A 27,987-nucleotide genomic window follows, 5' to 3' on the forward strand; every position below is an offset into this window, starting at 1 on the left:
AAATTGCAAGAGTCGAGGCTTTCAAAAATAACTTTTATTGGTGTGGTATGAGTTGCATTTTAAAATCCACAACCAACTGTACTTATCCTAGTGTGATCCCTATCAGGAAGTTATAATACAGTTGTAATAAAAAACTACATTTTTACAGGCTACATTGATGCAAACATACAATATTTACAAAGATGTATAGATATAGTTTCCTTTTGAAAAGTTAAAAAGCTCAAATACAAACATTAACCAAACACAACTTGACTGTTCGCCGCACATCTTCCCATTGGGAGGGCGCCGCCCGGCTCCCGGCTCCCAGGTGGACGATGTAAAAAACGCTACGAATGGAAACATTTTCTCGCGCGACGTCACGGCAGTCTCCAGGCTGGACAGGCAAAAAACGGGGACGAACATTCAAACAGAAAGACGTATCAAAACGAGAGAGTGCTGATTGCTGCTGCTGCTGTTGCTTGTACAGTCGGGCACGCTGGAATGTTTAACGACGCTGTACATTTTTACAAGTGCGTGCGGTGTGGCCTGGACGGCGCCGGACACGCGAGCGGCGCCGTCCACGCTCAGTGCTGCTGGTAGTAGGACGAGGGGCCGTGGAAGGCGCCGGTCGCCGGGGCGCTCTGCTGGTAAGCGGCCGTCGGCTGAGTTCTGGGCGCCGCCTGCGCCGCCTGGGGCGGGGCCGGTACCTGCGGGGGAGGGGGCGGCGGCGGCGGCGCGTGGTACGCGGTACCCGCCGCGGACGGTGCCGGCGGCTGGTGGTACGCCATCGCGACGGCCGGCGTGGGCGCCGGTTGGTGGTATGGCGAGGACGGGTGGGGCTGAGGGAAGGGCGGAGGCGGGGGCGGGTGCGTGGGGTACATCTGGTAGTGCGCGCCGGTCGCCGGCTGGTACGCCGGCGAGGACACCAGCGACTGGTAGGAGCCGACGGCCGGCGACGCCTGCGGCTGTGCGGGCTGATAGTGCACGGCCTGCTGCGGCGGCGCCGCCATGTAGATCGCGGGCTGCTGCACGTACGTGCCGCCTGCCACGGGCTGCAGGTACGACGGCGCCACGGCCTGCGCCGGTTGCGAGGGCGCCGGCGGCGGAAGAGTCTGCGCGGCGGCGGCCGCCGCGACGACTGTCGCGGCGGCGAGAGGAGCCACCTGCGCGTGATGCGCCACCGACGCGGTTAGCAAGCTGCTCGCCGGCTGGTACGCGGCGGCCCCCGGCGCCGCCGTCAGCTGGCCGAAGGACGGCGTGAGACGGGGTAGCGTCGCCGCCCCGGCCGCCTGCGCCTGCTGGGCGCGTGCGTAGCCGTGGTACTTGGTGTGCGACTGCTGGCCATGGTGCGTGGGGATGGGGCAGCCGACGGGCGCCTGCTGCTGGGCGGGCGGCGCGTGCGGCGGAGGCGGGGGGTTGAACGAGGCCGGCTGCTGCTTCTGCGGCGTCGCGGGGGCCTGGGCGTGCGTGGCCGGCGGCCCCGCGGCGGCCAGCTTGCTCTGCGCCAGCACGACGAGCGTCGCCCGGAGCGGAGACGACGGCAGGGACTTCTGCCTCGCCGGAGACTGGTGCAGGGTGCCGTGCAGTTGCGCCCCAGCGGAGCTCTGCTTCCCCGCTTGCGCCGGCCTGAGGGGCGACGAGCCGGCCTGCTGCTGCTGTTGAGCCGGCATCCGGAGTGGCGACACCGGGGGCAGCGCGGCGCCGGGGAGGCCGGGTGACGGGTGCCCCACCGTTGCCGTCGACGGCCTGGACTTGGTGGCCTGCGCCGCCGGCTGCTTGTGGGTTGCCGGCGCGATGGTGGGGGCGGCCGTCTTCAGCGGCGCGAGCGCCGGCGCCTGCGTGGGCGTGAGCGGCGTCCCGGGGGAGGACGGCGCCCTGGTCGTGGAATCGTGCGGAGATGGCGCCCGGGGGGCGCCGTGCGGCTGCGATGCCGGGGGGCCCTGCAGCAGCAGCGGCGTAGACATTACCACCACCAGCCAGCCTCACCTATCCGACCTCCGCGCCGCACGCTTCAACACCTCTCTCCCGTCCGCTGCTTCAAGTCAACAAAGTGAGTGTTGGCAGTGGTGGAGGTTGTAGCAGTGGAGGTTGTAGCAGTGGTGGTGATGGTGGTGTCTGGTGATGGAGAGGTTGACTGGTGGTGGAGGTGGTACCAGTGATGGGGAAGGTGGTGAAAAGTAGGTGGCTGGTGGTGGCGATGGTGGCTGGTGTTGGTGGTGGTCACGTGGAGATCCAGTAGTAGTAGTGGTGGTGGTCACTGCGGTTGTACCGGTGGAAGGCGGTGGGGGCTGTGGGCGGCGGGCATGGGGCTGTGCCGTGGAGACCCGGCTCCCTCCACGGCGCTCTCCTCACTTCCCTCCCAATCTGCGCAGAGAGGCCATGCGTTCACCATTCGTCCACCACTCATCACACACCGCAGACTCAAACCGCGGTCACTCTTGGCAGAGAATTCACCGGGGAAGACATGTGTCCTGTGTTACCGTGAGGTGTGTAATGATGCAGAGCCATTGGTACAACATTTCACTTGCATCTGTCTTTGTGAATCAATTCACGTTGTTTACCTGGGTCCAGAAAACTGGTGCTGCAGCTGCCACCGAAGGCGCTAAATTAACAATGGCCAAACAATTATTGAATTTAATCCTGACAATTTATTAAATCTCGAGTAGCCAAATATAACAAACCTATTTACCATAGCATGCCGTGTTACCACGGCATTCCTGTGTGACCGTGCCCGTGTTACCGCGCCGTGCCCCGTGTTACCGTGGCGTGTTGTGGCCGGCCCCTCCGGGTGCTTGTTCTCCAGGAAGGCAGAGGGAGACGGGATCTTCAGACGGAGGCGAGGGTTCGACAGCCGCAGGCGCCGGGGGGTGGTGTTGGCGGTGGGGGCCTGCGCCGGAGGGGGCCCCCCACCGGGCCCCCCCCCCTGTGGAGCCGGGCCAGGTGAAGGAGCCGGAGAGGAGCCACCTGAAAGGGCGGGGGGGGGGGGGCACACCGCGTCAGTCCGTGCGTCGCCTCGGCAACAACCGTTGCGACCGAGAGCGCAGCAGCTCCTGCGCTAGGAGGCGTTACCGGCGGAGGCGGTGTCGGGCCGGGGGCTGGCGCCGTGGTCTCGCTTGAGAGCCTTGTGGTAGGAGGCGGCCGCCTCCCGAGCTCTCTCCACGGACGTCGGGGACATCCTGCGAGGGAGTGGCAGCCAGAGCAACGTGAGCACAACGGCCCTGCAGCAGCGCCGCAATCCTCTCGTAGCGGGCGAAGACGCGCACGCGCACACAATACGGGCGTACGCAAAGATCCCCGCGTCGTCTTGGACTGCAAGTGTCGTGAGCGAACGCCGATTAGGCCGACGCAGCACACGTGCTGAAGGTGCGATCACCACCACGTCCGTCTGGCTGCCAATAGCGGACACGCATAAATCACACTAAAGCTCGAGCCGCGATGCGGTGGGACTGGGTCTCATACCACCGGACGTCCTCCTTCTCGTGAGACTTGGTGGGCGGTGCCACCGGCGCGTCGTGGCTGGCGGACGGTAGGAGAAGAGGCGGCTCGGACGTGCCCGGGGGCTCGGCGGGGCTGATGGGCTCGTAGGTCTCGTGGGCCGCGGTGGGCGCCGGCGGCACCGACGGGAGCCGCGGGGGCTCCCTGGCCGCCGCGCCGCGTTCCGACGGCAAGGGGGAGTCGCCGGGCCCGCCGCCGGGGCCCTCGGGCCTCGTGCTCTCCTTGGCCTCGCGCTGCCGTTTGCGGTACTCCAGCAGGGACACCTACACAAAGGCACAGCTTGGTTACCCACCCCCTCTACGTCTCTTACAATTGTCAACCACGGTTACTTGAATGGCACCATCCAGTTTCACGCTTAAACAAATTAAGACGTGCAATCGCACCTTCGAATATTATGGCTGGCTATGTGCAGTGCTAAAGAGTTCAACACACATACATACATGTCCATCATCTCGGCTTCTCTTAACCATTTATCAATGACGCCCCGATGCATGTGTATGGACTGTGTACCTATGCGTCGATTCAAATTAATATCGATATCCTTGTGCTCGCGATACACACATCGAATCGGGCAGGAGATGATCGATTATTTTGTACGCCGAACACAAGTAGAGATGACGATCGTGACGATTCGTCGGATCGTGATGCGGACGAATTTAAACTCCGACGGTGTCCGGGAACAGCAGCTACCTTCTTCTTCTGCGGGGGGTTGTGCGGGGACAGGCCGTACGCCGCCGCTTCCATCTGCAGCTCGAGCTCGTGCGCCAGGTCGGCGCCACAGTCCACGCCGGCGCCCTCGCCCAGCGAGCACGCGCCCTCCAGCTCCTGCAGGCCCAGCAGGGGGACGGCGCCGGGGCATCCGGCAAACGCCATCTCCGCTTCGGCGCCGCCCACCGTCGCCGCCGCACGGAACCCACCGCCCAGCTGGTGCGAGGGCGTCAGGTCGCGCAGGTTCGAGTTGAGTGGCGAGAAGCTGAAGGGCGCCAGCAGCTCCGCGCCCTTGACGGGCGTCAGGTACCCCGCCGACGCGCCCGGGCCCTCCGAGTCGGCGCCCGGGACGGCGTCGCCGAGCGGCGTCGGGCTGGGCGGGGTGCCGGCGTGCGAGCAGCGCCACTCCATGGGAGAAGACGACAAGTTCTCCGGAGGGAGGGCATCCGTGGCGGAGATGGAATCCGGACGCTCCTGCTCTTCCGCGTCATCCCTCTGCAGCCCCTTCCTCGCGCCCGGTTCCGAAGTCGCCTCCGGGTCAGGGGCCGGCGTTGCCGGGGCGGCGCAGCCCGGCTCCTGTGGCGAGAACGAAGCGGTGAGTGCCGAGGCTCTTTCACCACAACACTTCGCCTTTGCAACAAACGGCGTGACCCGGGGTGCGTTACCTCAGAGCCGCAGAAGATGGATCGCTTGGCTTCGGGGGAGCTTTCAGGAGAAGAGATGTTCTGCCGGAAAACGGGAAACAAGAGGACAATCAATCCATTGCCGTCCGATGACGCAGGCGCACCCGACAGCGGCTTCAAACGCACACAGTTTGCGCACGAGGATATTAAAGCGCGTGGGCGCGGTGCCCTCACCTCGTACTGGACGCTGGCGGAGAGGGGAGCGCAGGCGTTGGGCGTGACGGGCGTCACGGGCGAGCACACGAGTCCATAGCCATTCCTGAGCACCTCCTCCCCGGCGGGGACGCCCGGCTCGTCTTCTACCGCCGCCCCTTCGACTCGCGGCACCGGGAACGCGGGACCGGCGGATGCCTTGGCGCACGGGGGCGTCGTCAGGAAGGCCGGCGCCGCGCTCGCCGTCGTGGGCGTGACGGGGGCGGACGCGACCCCGGGCGGGCCCCTCGGCGGCGTGGCCGGAAGAACGGCGCTCGGGGTCGCCGCCTCGCCGGGGATCGTGGCGACGAGCGAAGGCGGCGGCGGCGGCGTCGTCGCCTCCGAGGGCTCGCCCGCGGGCAGCACGGCGGGGCCCGCGGCGGTGTCGGCCGATCCCAGCGGCAGCGCCGCCACGTCCCCCGGCGCGGCCGGTTCCCCGACGCTGGCTTCCGAGGCGTCGCGCAGCCGCCTCTTCTTGAGCGGCGTGACGAGCTCTGCGCGACAATCGCGCGGGCTCAAGCCGGCGTCCAGGAGGCGGGCGCCTCCGCCGGGGAACGGACGCCGGCGCGCGAGAACGAACGCGTCGTTACCCGTGAGCGAGGAGGCGCTCTCCGTGGGGGACACGCTGCCCGTTGGGGTCACGTCGCCGCCGCCATCGTGGGCCGGGCTATCCCGCGCCGCCGCGGGGGACGCGCAGTCCGAGCCCGCCGCCGTCTCGTCCATCGCTTGCTTCAGCCACCGCTGCACGCGCCCACAGCGCAACAACGTCAGAGACGACAACAAAGTCGCGTCGCACCACCGTGCGCCGTCTACCGTTCCGTTCGCCCCGCCCTCGGCGCCGGACGTCAAACCGCGTCGCCCTTTCGTTCGCCAGAGCCTCGCGCTCGCCGCACGTAGCCGCTTTCGCCGGCGCCCGAAAACCGCGCGAAAACCGCGCGTCGTCTCTCACGGGCCGCCACCTTCTTGCAGGAGCCGAAGTTGCTGTCCAGGCTGGGCCTCTTGCGGCGCGGCGTAGCCGTGGCGGAGAACGGCGAACCGAAGCGCACGTAGTGCTTGGGTGTGGCGTAGAGCTGCGGACTGTGCGTGAGACCCGGCAGGGAGTTGAGGGTGGTGGCCAGCACCGTGGGGTCCGTGGTGATGCGCAGCGGCACGTCGTAGGGGCTCTCGGCAACGCCCCCGTGGCCGCCGCCATCGCTGCCTGCGCCGTCCACCGCCACCGGCTTCTCGCTCAGCCATTCGCTCACTAAGTGCTGAAACACACCGAGACATCGCCGCCGGTGTCGTCATCATCAATAATGTCCAGCTGCTCTGGACGAAGGCCTCTCTAAGTACCGTCGCCAACCCTCGCAGTCTCGCGGTGCTACTGTCCATCTCACCTGCCAAAGAACAGAACTCATCGTTCCAACTCGGCAGCATTTATCCTCTTGGGATGCGTTCACGAGCACCGATACTGACAGGTCAAAATCGCCACCACCCAGCCCTATTAAGTCTAGGACATGTTTCTCAACACCTTGCCTTAATGCTTTTATCGGCCGGGAAAGATGTCGATATCCAGTGGTGAGAGAACGTGGTCATACCTGCATTTTCCTTAGCAAGTGAGATTCAACGAAAGGACTTGCCTGGCTTCCCTTACATGTGGGAGGTGTGCCCTGGCGGTACGGTGCGAGCGGTGCCCGGCGAGGAGCTACCTTCTTGGTTTTTGGGTATCGAGCGTTGGCTTTGGTGCAGCCGGGCGGCGCCGGCGACGGGGCCGATCCCAGATCCTCTCCCACGCTCGCCCTGTCCGCGCCGGCGGCGGCGACGACGGTGGCGGCGGTGGAAGCGGCGGCGACGGCGGCGACGGGGGACAGGCCTTGGGGGAGCAGCTCGCTGGGGGACACCAGCGGGGAGCTCTCTACACCGCCGCCGCTCCCAACGTCCGGCGAGGGCGGGGGGTGGTCCGAGCAGCCGCTCGTGGTGCGGTTGCGCCGCCGCTGCTGCCCGATGTGCGTGCGGTTGCGCGAGAAACTGCGCCGTGGCTTCGCGCGGTTCACTTTGGCCGCCGTCACCATCGCCGGCCTGGGAGCGCCTCCTGCCACCGCGCCCTCCTCCTTCACCACCACCACGTCCTGTGGGGGTCACCGCCACAAGACACCGTTACGTACGGGCGCACGCCGCCGGCCGCTAGCGCAGGCAACGCCGCACTGATTGTGTGCCTAGACAAGGCCCATTTCATGGTCAGCGATGACCAACATTGTCAGTGGTCAGTGTTAAATCTACAGATAGTAATATGAATGGTGACTATATCAATCATTATAACGACTTCAACTGTTGCTGTGTACCCTGTAACACGATGCCATATACTTGCATGGACATATGACATAGCCCTCGTGTTAATTAAAAAATTACCTTAAAACAACCCCAGGCTCTCGACAAGTGCTATAGAGCGGTCTCCAAGGATCAAACTGTGATGACAAGGGGGCGAGGGGTGAGCGCGAGGTAGCTGCTGGGCATTTTAGCCTCCCGATACACACCTGTCACACAAGGGAGGTGCGGCTGCATCCTTCATGCATGGGAGTTTGACGAGTTTCCTAATTGTTGACTGAAGTGTGGTTTACCACTCGCATGGGTCTGTGGGAGCCTACGAGTCTCTATCCGAGTCTATGATCTCTGTGCTAGTACCGGTCTCCTCCATAAGTTGGGGAATTTACGGAGCCTCCCCCCATTGCGAGTGCAGCGAAGCGCAATCCGTTCCTCGCATCACCAACTCACGCTTTTGCCGGGGGTTCAAATGTTTGGCGACCCCAGATGCCATCGAGAGGCTCAATATCCTCCACGCAAGCACAGCTACAAACTCAACCGTTTATTTTTAAATGCCACACCACGGAAATACACACCTGCGTGGGTGAGGAGAGCGTGAGGGTGGGTGGGTCCGCGGTGTCGGGGGTGGCGTCCTTGCTGTCCGTGCCCTTGGAGTCCACGGACGCCGCTTTGCCGGTGGTGCCGCTGCAGCTGATCCTCTCGAGCGCCTGCTCCCTCCGCTTCTCCCGCCTCTCCATCTTGGCGATCACCTGCATGATGGCCTCCATCTTGCGCTCCTCGCGAGTCTGAGCGGTGACAGCAAAACTCGTCGGCGTCGGCGCCGCAGGGCAAGGCTCGGCCTGTCCGTGACCACGCATTTGGGTTTCCCCGTCACCTTCCTCCTATTTCACCCGAATTTGTTCTACGTTGGAGTGTCCACATGGCTACGCACAGCACCCACTCATCTATTTTAAATATCTGGGGACACAGAAGTCAGAATTCTATGGTTGTCAATGCACTACTTGGTACTGAACTCTAAGTTGTACAAATTGTCACTGCTAATACTGGACTCGGGCTACGGGCCTTGAAGCCAAGAAGACATCTGCCAAATATAGCCACAGCCCTGGATGTCGACACACCATTTAATTTCAATCGAGCTTTATTTATACAAAGCTCACAAGTGAAATTAAGCTTGTCCTGTGCGATTCCAAAGGCCCAATCAACACAGGAGGCACTAAGGTGGCATTGGCGACTGGGAAGTCCGCAGCTCGTCACGTCGGCACCAGAAAGAAAGGCGTGGTCCCACAGCCGTGGCACGAGCCACGCCTGTCCGTTCACGCGCTCAAAGCATCAGCCACCACACACGTGCTCAAGGCTCTCTCTCGACAGCCGGGGATCTCCTGGGGCTCGGGGGTTTGCTGCAGCCCATCTCCACCGAGAGGAAACCTCGAGTGGCGCTGGCAGATGTCAAGGGGGTGACGGGTATCCTGCGCGCCTGGCCACTAGCCGATTTGGTTCCATTACTGCCACCAGTGGCGATGGCATTACGTCCGTTACGACAGGCACATTCAATTGACGTGGGAGATAAATCAGTCCTAACCACCCAAGAATCACCTAAGCCCGCAGAGATCCTTAAGAGGAAGATTCATTGGCAAATCATTAATACAATTTGTTCCACTGTCACAAGAAAGAGGGAAACGGCAAGTAAACAAAAAGCGCCCCAACAAGCCCGGTCCAGCAGCGACCTCGAGACCACCACCGCAGAAGAAACCCGCGCGAGGCAAGGCTGAAAACATTGGGCTCGAGATGTGTATTTGGCAGACGTTGCGACACGCACACAGAATCTAAAAGCAGCGTGGAGGTTGCTTTGTCGATGCCGACTTGCTGCAGGGGAAGGGTGCCCGAGTCTTTGCAAGCTTCTGCAGCCCCCGCTCCCAAGGCGCCGAGCTGCCCACACAGCGGCGCGCGCAGCACAGGCAGACGGTAGCACCAAGCACAGAGAACGCCGAGACCTCCTGCCATGCAGGGCCCACACTTACCATCTTCCTCCTCCTCTCTGCAATGAGCTCCTCAGACTCCATCTCTATTTCACTGCTAACAATGGCAGGTTTGTCTTCTAAATCCTCATATCTATCTGACTCCTGCAACACGCATGAACACACGAGCCGGGGTGAGCTGCCAGCTGCTAGAGCCAGGCCACGAAGGCACGTACCACTCAGTCACGCTCGCAAGGCAACTTTGGTTATGTCGTGATCAAATGTGTGCGCCGTTCCCGCTGTGGGCATCAATTTGGTTCACCTCTGCCCTCCCATTCGACATTGGCTTAGCCGCCCATTCCTCCCACACTTAAGTGCACACCCCTGATTATTCCCAAATTAGCGGCACAGTCCAAATAAACCTGTTGAACGATATCAGCCAACGGTTATCCCTCCTATGCCGCCCAACAGCGGCGAGCGGGGACATAGCACCCATGGGCTGCCGTTCCATGCTCTACAACCGTCCCACGGAACTACACAGTAGCGCCTTGCAATGGACAAGTACAGTGCTGTGGATTTGCTGTGTGTGAACGACGATGGTGTGTGACGCGTCGGTCAAGCAGCCGAGCGGGCGGGCGCGTGGTTGCGTGCGCACCTGTGCGCTGGACGTGGAGATGCGTAGCGGCGACAGCCTCCGGTTTTTGCCGTCGAAGGCGGCAGGGTCCTTGGAGCCCTCGATGTCCGAGTCGGCGTTGGGCACGTCGCTGCTGTCTCTGTCGCGCGCCTTGGGCCGCTTGCGCCGTGCTTCTGCGCCGGAGACGGCGGTGCCGCCGCAGCCCGAGCCCGGCAACAGCTCGCCGCCTTCCGCCACCATCTCGCGGTTGTGCCGCTCGACGGGACAGGCGAGCCCCTCCCGCAGGCACGCGCAGTTCACGGTGTAGTGGCTGGCGCGGGGAGAGAACGGGCAACGTTGTTGGCACACTGCCCCAGCCTTTTCGCTCGCTTCTCCACGGAACAGCTTCACATGTTCACCATTCGCCCGGCAATAAGCACATTTGTCACCCGAATGATTGTGGATGTGGCAACATAAGCTGTGACAGGGATAGGCCAGAGGATTTAAATATATGCTGAAAATCTGGTACACGTACTGTCCTTTTATCACTCTGCTCCTGGATGAAACCCTTCATGAGCCGTGTGGTTCATGGGAGTTTTGTGACCACCCTACCATGCTGGTCAGGACAAATTGGTGAAAGCAGTGAGCATAGATGGGGGAGCATAAATGTACAAGATTTGCTACACTGCATTCTGCCCGCAAAGGTGCAGCGTCAAACGGAGGGAAGGTTTAGCGAGAAGGTTCTCAGGAGGAAAGAAGTTTAATTTTAACAATTCAAAGAAACCAACATATTATGCGTGGTGGGCATATAAGATATGAAGAGCTGCCGAAGTTCGTGATAATGGGGAAAAGGCGAAGGGATAAAAACAGAATCCACTGCTCGTCAACTTAAAAGTGGGTGCCGTACGACGAACCAAACGAGAATGTAAGATTGGGTGAAACTTGGGGATCTTGAACCAAGAACCTGTCCTTAAGGGCTAGAAGCGAAGCTGTCAACATGTCATTTGGTGGAGCGCGTGTCCTGGCATCGTAATCAGACAAGCAGGGATTGTCCCTCTGTCTGTCTCTCTCCAAGCAGCCGGGAGACCTCACCAGCCGCTGTAGTCGAAGTCGAAGCCGATGGTGATCTCAGCCCCCTTGGTGATGTCGGCCAGGGAGTAGATGTAGAGGTGGAAGAGTCCGGCCTCGATCGCATGCCTCACCTGCATCCGAGCAAGGACACCGCATCACACTCATTGATCATCCTTTCACAATACTTCACCACGCTGGTGGGTTTGGTGAAAGTTTGCAAACTGATAAATAAAAATGTTTGTAACTTAATTTGCAAGGTATCAATAACCCTCGAAATATGAATTTAGCAACCCAATTTATATTCGAGCTCTCGGGTCTGGTCGTCGCACTCGCCCCTTCCCCCCCCCCCCAAGGTGCGTCGCTGGTCGTGTGCGCGAGTGGCGGCGGTGCGGACCTCCGCGTTGGGGGAGCAGGAGCGCCGCACGAAGCGAGCCTCGTTGCCGAAGGTGCGCGCGTCCACGCACATATCCACGCCCAGGAACTTGGAGTAGAAGAGCACGAACGGGTACGGCCTGCGGGGGAGGGGCAGCCACACAATAGATGCGTTTATTTATTTTGAAGAGAGAGGCAGTCAGCAGCCATAGGCCGTTTGAAAGAGGAAACTCACGAGCTTGGAATTAACCTGCGGCAGGGAGGAGACATGTTCTGGACAGAGTAGTTCCAGACATCTGGGGCAGCAGAAGAGAACGCGCAATCCATCATTGACTAGGGGCCTCCACAGAAAGCCGATATTAGTTAAAAAGTTCTCCCTGCAAATACCATCACACACGTGTGTGCGTCTGGGGAACGATGTCGTAGTGGTTAGCGCACTGTGCTACGAACCCGGTGACCGAAGTTTCATTCCCGTTCATGGCCAACACCAGTGACGATTAACTGAACCGGTCCTGGGCTCAGCTTCAAATGAGTACCTGGTGCAATGTGTAAGCATTCTCACTCGGCAAACAAAGGCGGCTGGGCGTGTCGCCGACCGCCCACCCCCTCGTGTGCCATGCCGGCTTTCATAGGTGCTCGCTAACAGCACTTGCACCAATGGTCTGCTAAGGCCACACAGGGCTTCTTTGTGTCGCTGCACTGCACCTTTTAAAGAAGAGGCCGTTGGCTTCAAACTGCTGCTGCAGCATCACCATGCCGCGGTACTCGATGAGCAGCGTGTGGGCGGGGAGGTCGCGCGCTGCCTTCAGGGCCTTGGTGCTGCGGAGGCCTTGGCTGGGTCGCCCCGGTGCCACCTGGTGTCGGCGGGACCGGCGCGCAACGTGTCACGCTCGCCGCGGGCGCGCTCTTGACCGACCGGTGTGTAACACGGATCACAACGGCACTCCACATATACACGCATTTGCTCCGTTCATAAAAAGGTAATGGTTAAAGGAAGAAATATCGCCCCCCCCACCCCACATCCCCAAAAAGATATACGATTAATCAACTTGTGTTTAGCGATTCTGATTGTGATGGGAAGATTGAAAACCTCGGCTGTTTGACATAAGCTTGAAGCTTCTTTCATGACATCACTCCCACACATGTTACCATCGTGCCAATGGCATGATGTCCTCAGAGCGCCATGGTGACATACTTTATCAAGAAGTTAAAAGTCTTTCTCACGATTCACAAGAGGGTTATTTGTGTTTTGGGTCGTAACTTTAAAAGCGCTGTGACCGCACCTGTGCCTGCCCGATGGACACGTTGATGTTGCTGCCGACGGTGCTGCTGCTGCTGGTGCCGTTGTTGCCGTCGACCGGATGGCCCGGCGTCTGGGCGCCGCCGGGAGGCTGGGCGGTAGGAGCGGGGCCGTGTGCGCCGTCCACGCCGGCGCCTTCCACACCCCGCCCGTGCGACTCGAGGAGGCCCTGCGGATAAAGCCTCACGGTTAACGTAACCCAGCTTCCTTCCGTGTAACCTCCACGCTCAACGTCGCCGCGCTTAACCGCTCTCCGATGGTGTTTTGGGTCATCCTGCGTCATTGACAGCAATGAAGTACGGACGGACTGATGGGGGAAAGCAGCGTGAGACAGCAACATGGAGGAGAGAATTGTGCGTCGGGCCCAGCTGTTGAGAGAATGCTTCACGAGTTATTTAAGCCCGGCGGCCGTCAAGCTACCTGTAGGTCTGTGCTGTAGTGGTTGCTGTGCGCTTCCTCGTACTGCTCGGCCCACAGCTCCAGGCGACTCTCCCAAGCGCAAGACCACCCATCATCGCCCGCAGACGGGTCCGGTCCCGAGTTCTGTAATCGTGCAACACAAATGCGCACACAAACACACGTGCATTACTGCTGGGATTTGCAGACTGAATGCAATTGCATTTTAAGACACCGTAACAATGGTCTATATGTATCTGAGGGGAAAATGAGGTGTGTACATATATACACATATACACTAATAATTTCTTAACGAGTCACTTATAGGGAGAAGAGGAAATTCTTGAGTCTGGACTGAAAGAGGTGGCAGGAAGTCGACAGACCGGTTTAGACCTTTTGGGTCTCACCAGCAGTCAGGCTGCCTGCCGTCATCTCTCACGGTTTTTTGTTACCGTTCGTTTGTAAACACCCATCGAAGGCAAAAACTAAACAAAGGCTTTCTGTACAATGCGTGTTGTAATACCTGCTCCCATCTCCCCTGGGTCTCGCTCTTGCAAAAACTCAGGGGGGTTCTCCCAGTCACAAAGGACACGATTGATTTTCCTGCACGTCACAGCTAACGGAATCTTAGTTACTGTTAGTGCTTGAGGAAGCAACCTTTTGATATGCACTTTACGCCCAAATATCATTAAGCTCTACAGTAAGTTAACTGGACACGGTTGTAAGCGACACCACTGCACTGACCTTTAGTCGGGAAGATCTCCTCGCACCCTCTCGGAACGTCTAAAACACACCCACACGTGCACACATGTCGTGTGAGACACTCACCTCGCACATGACAGTTCCCCCGCCCCCCCCCACATCACCAAATTGTCCAGACCAGTGGTGGATAACCTGCGGCTCACGGGCCGCATGCGTCCCGTGGAGCCCTTTATGGTGGCCTAGTCTCAGTGTGTCCAGGGTGATGCGTGGGGGTCACGATGAGTGCACAAGCACCGCGTCAAGCTTGCGGCCCACTAAGGTGGAGGAGGGCTGCTCGTACGGCCCACTGACTATAGTCTGGGTTAACTATCACTGGTCCAGGCAATGGTCGCCGTCACCGTGATCTTCATCCATGTCGAGGTAAAGACTGCTTCGTTTTATCCACACTCTGCTACTCTACCACCACGCTGCAGATCACAATGATACAACCACTCGCTTGCTCACCACGCTGCAGGTCACAACGCTTCTTTTTCCACTTCCCTCGCACCGTTCGACTCTGGATTCCCTCTCCTTTCGTCTCCCCTCCACCCCTCCCTCCCTCCCCAATTCTTACCTTTCACAATTTATGAAACTCGCTATACAATTACAACTGTGATAGCGCCATTTTGCTACTGGCTGCTAGACGTTTTGTGCCTAGAAACTGTGTAATGAAAATGAGACTCTCAAACACAACCACAAGGCTAACGACACACATCTTGTTTACTACGTTGGCATAAAGGGATATTTCAATATAATTAACATAAACTGTAATTGCATCTCACACAAGTGATTCAGCGCACGCATGGTGCACGGCGCTAGGATCCATATTAATCATTAGTTCACTACCACATCTCCTAAACGTGGTCAGATTTTAACGTGAGCCCACCTCGACACAGCATAAAAAACCCCATCGCCTTCGAGAAACAGCCAGGAATGACTCGCGTATCCCACCGACCGCGTCGACACAAGCGGAGGGTCTGTTGCGCCGCACCGCAGCGTCTCGGGAGGCCAGCGCGCCTCACCTTCTTGTTCTCGATGCTCTTCTTGCGCTTCTTCTCCTTGGCCGAAGACGACTTGGCGGCCGGGTGGTGCAGGCGGTTGGCGGTGAGTGTGAGGCTGGTGGGCGTCTGCTGCACAGCGGTGTAGGACACGGCGAGGCAGGCGAGGCCCTCGTCCCCGCTCTCCGTCGCGCTCGTGTCGCCGTCTGCGACGCCGTCACCACAACGCACGCACGGTCGGCACGTACCCAAGAACATTTGTGGCAAGGTGCGTGCACATTGCATCATCATTTATTATTGACATCGTGCCTCACGCAAATATAAATGACCCTCCTGAAAGTGTTGACTCTTTAATAACCAAACTGAATAATGAAAAAACAATTCTCAAAGCACATACTTGCCAACCCAAACTGAATTAAGTGGTAGGCTGCCGATGTTTATATCTGTTTACAGCACACGGATTTTAATCAGCTAATCATTGCCGGTGTATAAAATTATTGAATAAGGAAACTTGGATTCGATCTTTGACGAGAGGTACAAGGGGGTTTACATATTGGCAGCCTACAACCTAAATGGGTAGGGTTGGTAGGTAATGGTATTGCATTAGCAGGGCAGATTTTTTTATGGGTTACAGAAGAGCAGAGGCAAACTTTTACCGCCAAGCGCGAGGGACGTTCGAGACAGGAGGAATGTCTGCATTGCTGCACGAGTGAGAGTTGGACTTTGCCAAAAGCTACCGGAAAAAATCTGCTGACCTTTGAAAATATCTGCTTGTCGAGAGGATGCTCGGAATTTCATGGAAGGATTGGGCTACGCAACTTGGAACTTCGTAACAGAACGTGGGAGGGAAGCATTGCATTTGTAATCTGGAAGAGGAGGTTGCGATGGGCGAGACCGTGGGCAGGACGGAGGAGTGCAGGTCACAGAGACGGTCATTTGAGCGGCACCCAGAGTTCGGCGATGAGACCGTAAGACGGACCTTGGAGGTAGTGTCACATTTACAACTGTGCAGTCGTCGAAGTGTGCTCGCATCAATGGCACTGCTTGCAATGACCTCTTGACCACAAATAAATAAATACACCTCCGTTCTATCTCTACGGTACATTTTGTTATTCCGCAAGCGTATTGTACCTGATGAGTCCAAATGAATCTAGAGTTTTCTCTTATAAACGATATTGCTCGTTAACCTAAGTTTGAAGGGACAATAAGCTGATGAAACTATTTTATTTAAGTTAAGATACGAAACAAGATTGTTTGATTAACTGGCAAATAATGCATTTCTGACCATAAATGCACGGCTACTCCCGTTCGCTACATGGGTGCACACTCATAATGTAGACAGCTTGTTGAAATGTAAGATTTGCATCAACAGCTAGGCATTAAATCTGCTGTGCGTGACAGGTGAACATGACCATGTGCCCAGTTGTACCTGTGTGAGAAATCTGCCAAGGGCACGACTTGACAGGGACCGACAGGCACGGTTCATTGGAGACAGCTGCACCTGGAAACCCGTACAGTTGATAAACCCCCAATAGATGTAATAAGTTAATTGATGATAATTTACAGCCCTGTGTCAAGCCACTAGAAAGTCTGAACACTTGTTATCGCGCACTCTTACGAGTCCAGCTCATCGCGAATGCGCACCGAAAACACACAGTAAGCTTATTTGGAATAAGAACATTGTTTTAAGTCTGTTGCTAAATTGTCTCGGACTCAAAGAAAGCTACCGAACATCTGTCGGTAACTGGTTCCATGTCTTCGGGCCGGAGACCCCGGTGAAACTACACCGGCCGTATCGCTGCACAAGGCTTGCGCGCGGGTACAGCAGCAGCAGATCACCATGATCGTAGACGGCGTCGATTGGGGTCCAATAAGGCTGGCACCACTCGCTGCTCAGCGAAACAGGACGGACCGGATTGTTGCAGACTCTTGCAGGTGAGTAGGCAGAGTTTGTAAACAATCCTGTGTGTGATAGGTAGCCAATGTAACTCGTCCCAAGGTCGTCATAGGATCAAATTTCCACTTCCAAACAATCAGACGAGCCGCAGGATTTTAGCAGGATTTTAACAGACGGCGCTGGCACGGCCAAAGCTGCTGTTGCAATAGCCCACGCGACGGACGACAAATGCGTGGACAGGCATCGTAACAGTCGTGAGGGTGAGAGTGCTACGACGGTCGGTGTGCAGTTGTCGATGTTGATAAAAGCACCGTAAGGTCAGCGCTGAAACGTTAGCTCAATGTTGTAAGGACGCCGAGACTTGACTTCACTCGACACTGGGATGTCACAGCCACAGGCGAATGGACTTAGTTGATCCAAACAAGCTGATGGCGGGTCCCGAGCGTGATGAAGTCAGTCTTGTCAGAGTTCAGCTTCAAACAGTTTGATGTCATCCAGCTGCTCATTGAATATGCGAGACACACAACTCAGCTTTGCTGCTTGATGGCACGCTGCGCGCATCAGTCGTAGGAATTATTTTACCATACTTCACCACGCTGGTAATAGCATATTGGTGAAGTGGGGGAGACTGAAAACCGGTCCGGGTGTCACTCGCCACAGGTGGTAGCCATGGCCAGGAATTATTCTCATGTTGCTAAACTCTTGGCGAAGTGCGCTCGCCACTCTGCCAACCTTAATAGCCGTAGAGTACAAAATGTAAGCACCTGATGATTGGGTGGTGGAGACACACGCATTATTTCCTTTGATGAGATCGAGCAACTATTCGTGAAGAACTGGTTTCCCCGTGTCCGTGAACAAGCAACTGGCTGAAAAGGAAATTGATAGCGGCACATGTGTAACGCAATGTGGCATCTCATTGGCTGAGGCGTTCCACCCAAAACTGTATTTAAAGAGGGGGTGGCAGGCATAGAATTCTGGGAAGCATCGGTGTCCACACTACAGAATTCCTGCAAAAGCCTGAGATAAGGCCTTGGTGGCAGAGTTGCAGTGAAGAGCCCAAAAGCAGTGAGTTTGTGTTTTTCTACTATCATCACATGTCTGTTTTGAGAACCTATGGGAAGAATCCATTGGGTCTTAAGCAGTGAATAAGAGAGGTACACCACGCTGGGAATAATATCACTGCAATGCAATACAATGAATAATTGTAGATAACACATGGTACTTAACAATATAAACAACATATGAGAGGGGATTCCAAGTGTGGTTTTCTGGGTGAGACCAGGTGTTGAGCATATTTTCTCTCAACCTGTGGCCAAGGTCCAGAGCTTAAGTTGAAACTGCTTGCAGTAGTTCATGGCAAATGTTTAGCAGGAGAAATGCTCAACACGAGGCCCAACCCAGGGGATCACGCTCGGATTAGTGGTGACTGGGATGACCAACGTGATAACTTGCCTGAGATTCGTCAAACGCTTTGCACAGGCCCCCAGGGTACACGAGAAGGCCGAACCGCCCTTCCCGTGTACTGAGACTGCCCCGCACTAATGGGTCGTGTGGGGTTTCCGTGTTACAATCGCTACGGCCATCGGTCCATAAGCTGTATTAACGGAGAAGTAAAAGTGAGGCGAATTCAGGTGGCTGAGCCTGGGTTTCCACTTCTGAGGCAGTAACTTTCCCAAGGTGACCTGCGTCTGCCACGTGGGCTATAAAGCAATACGTTTGTGTGTACGGTTGCTCTGTTTATTGCTGCATACTTGCCACTCCCTTAAGCGGTAGTCTGGCGATTTTCCAACCCATTTACAGAATACCAATTTTCAAAGTTAATCGTGACGCTTATACGTTTATTTTTAATGTAATTTATGCTTTGAAATTCAGCATGCGGTAAAAAGCGTTCAGAAACCAGCAGCCTACTACCAATTAACTCTGTGGGGTTGGCAAGTGTGCCAGCACGTGTCCAAAATGATTTTCCGTAATTTGTGCGTATTTTTATTTCGGTCTCTGTCTTAACTGCCATTTGTAGACTCCCGTCTGGTTTTCCAAATCTGTTGAGCGTGAAAGCACAGGAGAGTTTGTGGCAGTGTTGAGAAGGGGACCCCCTAGCCCCCACCACTGCCATGCAAAGGTTGAGGAGGATACACGTGTGATGACACTCACCAGAGATGTTACCGCGGCGCCGGCTCTGCAGCTGGAAGGCCCTCTCCTGGTCCACGCTCCTGCAGGGAACACGCAAACAACATCAGTTTCCACAGACTCCCCCCTCATCACCATCAACCATGCTCTATCCCCTGCTGGATGAACACCTCCCCACTTTATTGCCATCACTCATGATCTCATGGATGCTACAATAAATCCAGCGGGTGTTTGCGAGCCAACCCTTTTCTCCATCTCAGCGGGGTTCGTCCTCTCGCTGCCATTCCTTCATCGACCATCATTCCTTCTTGAGGTGATCAGCCCAAGGCCGCTTTTCTTAACAGTCAATGTTTCTCGTTCTATGATCCGATTATCACGGTTGGCTACATACGGTGCGAAAGAAGTTCAACATACATACGTTCCCCTTTTCTGTTTCTCCATGCGATTCCAAGCATGCACCTGTCCGTGCTTATTTGCGTACTTTTCAATTTGTTCCATTTTCTTTGTCAATCTCCATGTTTCAAATCCATTTATCAGAGCCAGGCATTATGCACCGATTGGAAAAACTATCTTTTAAGGCACATTGGTATGTCACGTTTCAATTTCAAATTTAATTTCCTAAAAGCACTCCAAGCTGCTCTCACTCGCCTCTTCATCATTTTGATCCCAGTCCACCCTCAATAGCGGTCTTAGATCTCTACATTCTCTGGTGTTTCCCTGTTGAGTCCGCCTTTCACAATCATGGCTTTTGTATAGAATGTGACATGGCGTCTGCTCATATTTATTTACCCCATATTGGTAACATTCCTTATTCAAGGTTTTAATAATTTCTTGTAGTTAATTTCCAATCCATGTTCACAATGGATATTGTGCCAGCTAAACAGAGATGGTTATACCTTCTCCATTTTATCAGATGCCTTTCCATCCCATTTCAGAGAGCATTGCTGTGAATCACAAGTGATAGAACATCTCCTTTCCCAATTCGTCAATTATATTGTTACTATTTTAAAGCAATCTCAGTGTAGCGGTTCCATTCTAATGAATCAGATATGTTTAAATGTAAGTCTCGGTTTGTGAGGGTTTGGATGACACCCCAAGTCTTCTAGAACCACACCCGCTACACCACCATTCATGAAACTGCAAAATGTATCTCAAACAAAAGCAGTGCATTCCAGTTTGTCTGTTAGTGGTATGCACCTGCCAGCGCCGCAACAAAAGCCGTCAAGAGGAAATGCAGACGAAGGCTCCCAATTTATTTCGGGGCCGGCATTACGTGTTGTTGCATAAACTCTACCGACAAACAGTGAACAGCAGCCGTTGGCTGGAAACGCGCATTTCCTGGAGTTGGGTTTCCTCGGTGGCTCGAGGCCAAAGCCAAATGCGAGGCCCGGTCCAGGGCGCTTCCCTCAGCCGCTCCCACTCCTGAGCACAACCACAGTAGTCGCGGTCTCTGGCACCGCCACCCACACTTTCCTGGCCGACGCTCAGAACACACGCGCGGCACCCACCACGAGCAGGAACGTCTGCCAGTGTGACAGGGGTTCGCCTCAAGGAATGAGCTCATTGCAAAGCAACCCCTGTGATGCTGCCGATATGTATGCCAGTCTCTCCGTCTGTCGTGCGTTTGCTGCGGGTTTTGTTTTATTCCATTTGACAAAGTCACGGTCCAACCGCTCGCACCCCGTTCGGCCACCACGGTGGAGGGGTGGCTCACCTGGGCTCGCAGAACTCGCACAGGTAGGTGTCGGGTATCCTCTGCCGATCGATCCCCATGCAGTCGATGTGCTGCCACACGCTGCAACGAATGGAAGCACAGGGTCACCCCTCTTCAGACGTGCAGCCGGGTGGGCAAAAGGAACAGTTCCCTCCCCCACCCCCATATAATCTGTGTGACATTTGTGTATGTATTTGTGTACTTTGTGTGTATGTTTAGTACATGATGAGAGGTTGCATTTTGGTCTAAGGTGGGGAGGGGTTTGACAACACTGGGTCCTGGGCTGCTTCGCTATTATTTGCTTACCCAACAATGGCTTTCGACAATGCATACACACATACAGCAGCCCTGACTATCAGACTACATACACACATACAGCAGCCCTGACTGTCAGACTACCGATTCTAGAACATTCACACCTGGCTTCTTGCACAATTGCTCTTAGGTTGTCAGACCCGCAGAAAACACACCATACATGCATTTTTGTCAGATGAGAGGCTCACCCACAGAGTGTAAGCTGCTAGGGTTATTTCACCGTACTTCATCACGCTGGTCAGTGCGGATTGAAGGTGGCATGGATTTTGCTGCACTGTCCTCGAATGTCCCCAATTCTAACTGCACCTGCCTTCAACCCATCCAAACAGTATACAGGCAAGTATGGCGTTTATGTAGAAGTGCATCTTTAACTTGATGTGTGTACTTATGTACTGTCTATATATGTTCTTGCACATGAGTTTGTTGCTGTGTCTTGTACAGCACTTGAGATCCGCGATGAAAGGCGCTTTATGAACTCTTGGAAGGAAAGCATTTTCCCTTCTCCAAAATGTTGTAACTGGGTGCGTCACTGCCCTTCCACATCCATTACCACCACAGACAACGCCCCGACCACACACTCGTGACTCGCGTTTGCCTAAAACAACGACTTCATTCTAACGGATCTCTAAAAATTTGTGGCTAAATTCAGCTCGCGAGACGACGTGAGAATAATTGGTGGCAGTGTTTTTGTTTTATTCCACTCAACGATGGAGAGCCGCACGTCGACACCCCGCCCCGAAATGTCACACCTGCACTTGTCGCAGCAGATCATGTATCCGTCGTCGTGCGTGAAACCGCACACGCAGCGCGTCACGTCAACGCCGTAGCTGCCGTCCTCCGACACGCTGATGGTAGTGGCATTGGAGGTGTCATCCAGGGCGGCCGTAAAGCCGTTGACTTCTCCCCGGTGAGTGCCGGCGCTAGGTGGCGGGGAGGCCGGCGGCGTTGGTGGAGGCGGAGCGCCATAGTTGTGGTCCTGGCAGGACGGCGAGGGCAAGCGACGTGACAGATTAAAACTCCGCCAAAGAGGGAGAGCCGGCTACAAAGAGATGTTTGGAAAATTTGATTGACAACTAATCTGGTGTACTGCCATCTCCTGGCCAACATGCACATTAGCAGGTTGAGGTTTTGCAAAGCTGCACAATCCACAAACGCTCTCCTCCGCAAAGTGCTAGATTACAGCCTCACGTCATGGTCGGCCATTCAACCACCATGGCAACGCAAGAAGGCAGGCTGTCTTAAGATGACACCACCACACTGCTGAGACTGCCGCGATAGCCACACAAAAGCATTGTCCTTGTAGACAGTGCTTAGGCCTGTACAGTAAATGTTTAGAGTTACTCTGCCCAATATTATGGTTCTAGAAGCTTCCTTGATCTAGAGTGAGATATTTACGTTTAACGTTAAGGCATCTGGCAATGAAAACAAAAACCATGTACGGGCGCTTTCACAACCCCCGCCACAAGTTTCACTCAAACACGTGGACGCTGTGCCTCTTTCAGCCGACCCGCTCTACATTACTTCCAAAGAATTTTATGAACCAAAACTAAAATCTCCGTTTGGAGGGAGTTTAAAGTTAAAAAGATGTGACAGCAACTGAAACCCTCCAGCAGATGTGCGAAACAAAGCAGTGGCAGCGACTAACAAGCAGCAGCAGCCTTTTCTTGGCTGCTGACAGAACAAGAGGCTATACTTTCTCCAGCTCCACACATTTTACAGTGATCACTTATCCGGACAGCGGTTATAACTTATGTTAAGAGGTTCTTACCTTTACGCAACCTTAAAAAACGCAAACACTGGCTTGGCAAGCCCCTACCTTTGCACAGCACATTAAGCGAGACCCATTCCAGCACACTGGCTCCCTTTAAAGAGGAAAAGCGCGAGCAGCAGGAAAATGGCGCTGTACAAAGTAGAGCAGTTGGCGTGTGCCATTGTGCGCCCGGGGGTGGGGGGAGGAGCCCTAACATTCGGTTCCAAGCCAACACGTGCACACCCACGCGCGTGGACTGTGCTATTCACCCGCACCCCCAAACTCAGCCCCACGGCCATGGCTTAACAACTTCCTGGTCTTATTCAGGGTGTGTGTTGTGTATGAGCGTGATGGTCAGGCTCGCTCTTCAAGGACAGCGGTGAGAGGCATTAGAAGACAACAGCGCAAGTTCAACCCAAGGCTCCCATTACTCCTCGCGAGGACCCACACGGAAGGAGGCTAGTGGCACAAACGCGAGCCGATATCACAGAATGCAGACGCTCGGGGACATTGGTCTCACTCAAAACATGCAGCAGCAGTGGTCTGTGCAGCCCACACTCCAGCTGTTTTAGTAAATCACTTGGACTAACATTACACAAAATACTCACTGTTAAAATTCAGCTTAAAAGAATTTTTGGAAGTATTTTCATAAATCCTAATTTTACAATTCTGACTACAAAACAGGGTCTCCTTGACAGATTTGTGGCAATAAAATCACCTTGAGAAAACAAGACAGATATTTTCATTAAAACTAGTTGACAGCTGATTTTTCAAGAGATATCTGGGTCACAAAAACATTTGTTATGGGCGGAATTTAGTTTTTCTGAAAGTAAAACATTTCGACATTCTAGATGTTACAACTGAAAGCAGCTCACAGTATTCAGACGTTACACAACGACGCTTTCAACCTATGTGTGAGGCATGTAGAGCAATGCTTTTAGCCTGCCATGTTATTTTCTCCACGTGTTTTGTGATGAGAGATGCGACTCACGGCGTAGGGCAGGCCCAGGTACGTGTGGTGGGACGTGGTGGTGGTGGTGTGCGACTGGTGCGGGTAGCTGCTGCTCTTCTCCACCACGGGGCTTGCTTCTACCGACTCCGGCCTACAGCACGGCACACAGGTCAGCTCACCGGGGCCCGTCGAGCGGCGACACGCGTGCGTCTCGCTCGCTGGCGCTTGCTAGCGCTCGCCGACATCTAGAAATCAAGCAGGCCTTGTGAAAGCACCGCCCCGCTCTCAAAATCACACAGCAGCTGCCCCCTCCAAACACCCCCGTTGCTATGGATGTACTCGCGTATTTTCCTTTATTCCGGAAATTTCCAAGCTTAGGGCATTAATCAGCCAAGCGGCCTGTCGCATGGCATTACTGTAAGGGGGTTGATCCATTATGATTAAGGCGCGCCCAGCCTTCCTGCCAACCTGTTTGTTGACTTCCTCAACAAAGCCACAAGCTTCGCTTGAGAGCCCAGTCACTTCTCTCGCGCAGCTCCTGCGAGCAGGGGGATTAGCGCACGACGCTTCCTCACCCATACGTACGCAACAAACGCAAAGCGCACGCACGCACATGGTGACGCGATACTCACTCTGATCCAGCCGCCATGGTAGTGCTTGCGGAGGCATCTGCGGTAAGCCCTCCTACAATTACTATGCTCATGACGTGTGCCAGTGCAAGAGTCTCCGATCAGTGGGCTGGATGCATTTGTGTCTGCAACACTGAGGCAAGCCAGCCACAGTTCTCATTGCAGACGCCTACATGCACCAACCTGTTAAAACAGCCGCACACATGCACGTAGGGCAAGGGTTAACACAGCTCCGGTGGCTTCACGCAGCCGGCCTGCACGAAGGAATGTTGCCTTGAGTTTTAACAATAACATGACGCCGTTCCCCCTTTATTCTCCGCACCACAATGGTGGGGAGGGAGGTTTTTGCTCGTTGGTGGCACTCGCCCAGACTCTTCCATCCGAACGCCATGAATGCCTTTTACTCTCGTTTACCGCAGTGACGTCAACGCTCCCCACTCGTTCTGGTCAATTTAATGGCGAAGAGATTTCCAGGGCACTCTATCTCCTAAAATCTCACCCATTTATCGGCATCTCGGCCAACGCCGAAGAGAGCCGCTCTCGCTCCGTGAAGAATGCACGCAGCTCCCCATTTCCCCCCACATATCCAGAGAGAAAATGCCTCCACTCTGGTCTCCCTGCGGCACAAAGAGACGCCTTGTGTGGGGCCAGCATCAGGAACACGGCACTCGGTGAGCACTAATCACGGAGCACGAATACAACTGTTGGGGACATACACTCGGTAACGCACCGTGGCACACGGCTAACAACCAAACAAGCCGCCACCCCACGCAATCAACAGCAACAAAACCCCAGCAGCACCACCCACAACCAGCAGCACTTCCAGCACCAACAAACCCAACACCGCCATTAACAAAGAAACCACCGTGACGAGAACCACCAGCGCCAACGCAACTACCGCTACCACCAGCAACACCATTAAAAATCCCCACAACCAGCAGCAGCAACAATCGCATCGCTGTCACTTTCACCACCAAAACAACCGGCAACCCACTATCATCGCCAACTCGACCACCGCTCCGTATAAATCACCAGCAGCGTTACCATCAACCCACCCAGAGCGCCAATAATACTACATTGCCAACAGTGCCAACTACGAGCAACCCACCAGCAGCACCACGAGTTAACACCACCACATTCACCACCAATACCATAAACATCATCGCCGCCGCCACCACCAGCAAACAATACTACAACCAGCATCACCACCACCAATACCATACACAGCATGGCCACCACCACCAGCAACACTACAACCAACATCATCATCATCAGCACGATAACTATTAGCAGCAATAGCAGTACTACCAGCAACCCACCACGACTACATTCACAATCAACATCACAAGCAGCCGTATCACCAGCAGGACAAACACGACAATCACCACCAATACCACGGTCACCACCATTACCGCAACACCAGCGGGAGCAGCAACAACAACAAGACCCAAGGCGGCCACACGCGTTACTCGCGCACACAGAGATACGCGGCCATTAATCAGGCTAACAGAAGAGAAGCATCAACACAGCTACCACCAGCTGCAGCAAGACCAACGCGACCCACGCATTAGCAGGGCACCCAGCAACACGGCCATTAATCAGCCTTTCGGAGCAGAGCTTCTTCCCTTCCCAGCTACGACGAAGGCGACCAGGAACCCCCCGGGTAGAACCATCGTGCAACCGGCCCCCACAGCCTGGCCCCGGGAGGGCAGCAGCAGCAGCAAGAGGGTGAAGCACAAGAAGAGGAGGGGGGGGTACTGTATCTGCAAGCTTTTCCTTCAGGATCTCTGCCTGTGCAAGGGAGCTGCAGGCAAACCGTGTGAATCAGCGAGCAGGCAGCTGTGCGGCAAGGCGCACATCGAGTGTATTAATAGCCAGCACTGGTGATTACAAGCGGCTGTCGTAGCAGAAACAGCGGCAGCAGCAACGGTATCGAGAGCGACCAAACGTCGGGGTCTGAACGGTGTTGACACGAATCCCGCCCCAAAGCATGGAGCCCCAGCGCCCCCCCACACTAAATACAACCAAATGAACCAACACCACAATCACCAGTACCGCAGGTACCAACAGAACCACCACGAGGAGCAAGGGAACCATCACAACGGCCAGCACCTCTTTCACCACGACCACCAACCTCCAGGAACCACCACGACTCCCACCAGAATAATCACCAGTATCAACACAAGCATTAGTCCCAACAGCACCACTACCACGGGTACAAACGTGACAATCGCCACTACCACCACCAGTAACAAACAGAACAATCACAGGCACCACCACCACGACCTGCAGCAGCAGCAACATCACCAGACCGCGATGCATGGCGGCCACGGGCTTGAGGGAAGACGGGGAAGGAAGGGAAGCCATGGGGGGGTAGGGGTTGTCAAACCAACATGGAGGGGCAAGAGGGGTATTACAGCAGTGCATTACAGGACCTGGCATGGAATTAGCGGGATAATGCGAGGGCTGACCAGCACAGGGCTTTCGTGGAGGGGGGAGCTGTCAGGTCAGGTACAAGGGATAGCAAGGCACGGGGGGGAGGGCAATGTAGGCAGGGCATTGGGCACGACGGGACACTGTTTGTTGTTTGTGTGGAGCAGCACAGGGCAAGGCACACCGAGAGCCTTGGGGAGGGCGGCATCGTGGAGAGAGCAAGTCAGGCGGATGGGGATGACAGGAGACGCTTATAGCGGGGCACTGCGTGAGAACAAGGCAGAGGCATTCATGACATCTGGAGAGACGGTACGAGGACATGATCGTGGTTGACTACATACGGTGTAAAAGAAGTTAAAAAGACGTCCACAGTGGGGGGGGGGGGGATTGGAGACCGACTCGAACCGCCCCCCCACTGAGTCGCCGTCGTCTGCAACGCAACTTGCCCTCCATTCTCTTGCCACTGAGATCGCGCTCATGCCACTGCTATCCCGCACCGCCGTGTTATCGCAGCAAGTCGCATTGCGAGTTGTGTTGTTATTGTTGTTGTTATTGTTGTTGTGGTGGTGATCTATCGCCACTGTCGCAGTGACGTCTCTCGCGAGTTGGCGCCACTGCCCCAGTCACTGTCGCTTGGGGCTTTCGCTTCTCCTCACCACCACCACCAACCCACACTCGCTTTCTCTCGCCGCTTAAATATTTACATTGGCCATTAGTAGCAACAGCTGCGATAGGCGACACATTTGTAATGACAATTAGCTTAATAACAGCGAGTGGTTATATTGCGTAGCGCTGCTACTGCTGTAGCGAGCGATGTTGACGTCTGGCAACAGCCCCGAGTGTGTGGCACTCCGCTCACCTAGAGGACGAGGATGAGGCGGACGACGAGGAGAGGTTGACGACGCGTTGACGAAGACAAACAGCAGCAATTGAAGCGGTGTGGCAGCAGAGGAAGAAACGGCGGCGGAGCTTCCCGACCCCTCACGGTCTCTGCACTCTCTTCTTCTCCCTCTCGTTCAAGTGTCCGCTCGCTTTGCAATGAGGCGGAGCAACTGACGAGGAGGTTGGTGACGAGCAGGTGGAGGAGAAGTGGAGACGAGGTGGTGGGGAGATGATGATGATGAGGAGGAGGAGCTGAGGCGGAGCTGAGGATGAGACCAGTGCAGGAGTTGTCAGTGGAAGCGGGGCCCGGGCTGGGCTCGCGAAAATGGCGCCCGGCTACGGGGGTTCCCCGAGGCCCGAGCAGGGGCCGCGGCGCGCATGCGCAGAGCGGACACCCGGGACGGGGAGAGGGGGGAGAGAGGAGGAAAGCGAGGGAGAGGAAGAGTCGTGGGGAGAGAAGGGAGAGTGAAGGAGATGGTAGAGA

At 55.7% G+C, this 27,987-nt stretch overlaps 1 protein-coding gene across 8 annotated transcripts; it reads right to left on the reverse strand.

Moving 5' to 3' along the window:
• Nucleotides 1-19: 19 nt before the first annotated feature.
• On the reverse strand, nucleotides 20-27,987 carry KMT2E (lysine methyltransferase 2E (inactive)). Of its 8 annotated transcripts, none has more exons than XM_078598978.1 (28): nucleotides 27,481-27,987; nucleotides 26,806-26,885; nucleotides 24,192-24,371; nucleotides 23,599-23,710; nucleotides 21,607-21,833; nucleotides 20,543-20,623; nucleotides 18,853-18,911; nucleotides 16,234-16,305; nucleotides 14,829-15,010; nucleotides 13,810-13,848; nucleotides 13,090-13,212; nucleotides 12,653-12,838; nucleotides 12,075-12,223; nucleotides 11,392-11,509; nucleotides 11,019-11,128; nucleotides 9,969-10,257; nucleotides 9,377-9,478; nucleotides 7,934-8,143; nucleotides 6,746-7,165; nucleotides 6,017-6,307; nucleotides 5,040-5,798; nucleotides 4,848-4,907; nucleotides 4,165-4,758; nucleotides 3,439-3,737; nucleotides 3,049-3,155; nucleotides 2,740-2,943; nucleotides 2,249-2,343; nucleotides 20-1,919 (listed from the first exon to the last, which is right to left on the reverse strand). In XM_078598978.1, exons 3-28 carry the CDS (start codon nucleotides 24,260-24,262, stop codon nucleotides 564-566), a joined length of 6,315 nt encoding a protein of 2,104 aa, XP_078455104.1. In that variant the 5' UTR covers nucleotides 24,263-24,371; nucleotides 26,806-26,885; nucleotides 27,481-27,987; the 3' UTR covers nucleotides 20-563. The 8 variants fall into 8 exon arrangements, 7 of the variants coding, with proteins under 7 accessions (XP_078455104.1, XP_078455107.1, XP_078455103.1 ...); XM_078598981.1 differs by lacking the exon at nucleotides 26,806-26,885 and having other exon boundaries at nucleotides 5,040-5,551; nucleotides 5,648-5,798; nucleotides 27,481-27,986; XM_078598977.1 differs by lacking the exon at nucleotides 26,806-26,885 and having other exon boundaries at nucleotides 27,481-27,986.

Source organism: Lampetra planeri, chromosome 11, assembly GCF_965212315.1.
Source record: "Lampetra planeri chromosome 11, kcLamPlan1.2.h2, whole genome shotgun sequence".
NCBI classification, from domain to species: Eukaryota; Metazoa; Chordata; class Hyperoartia; order Petromyzontiformes; family Petromyzontidae; genus Lampetra; species Lampetra planeri.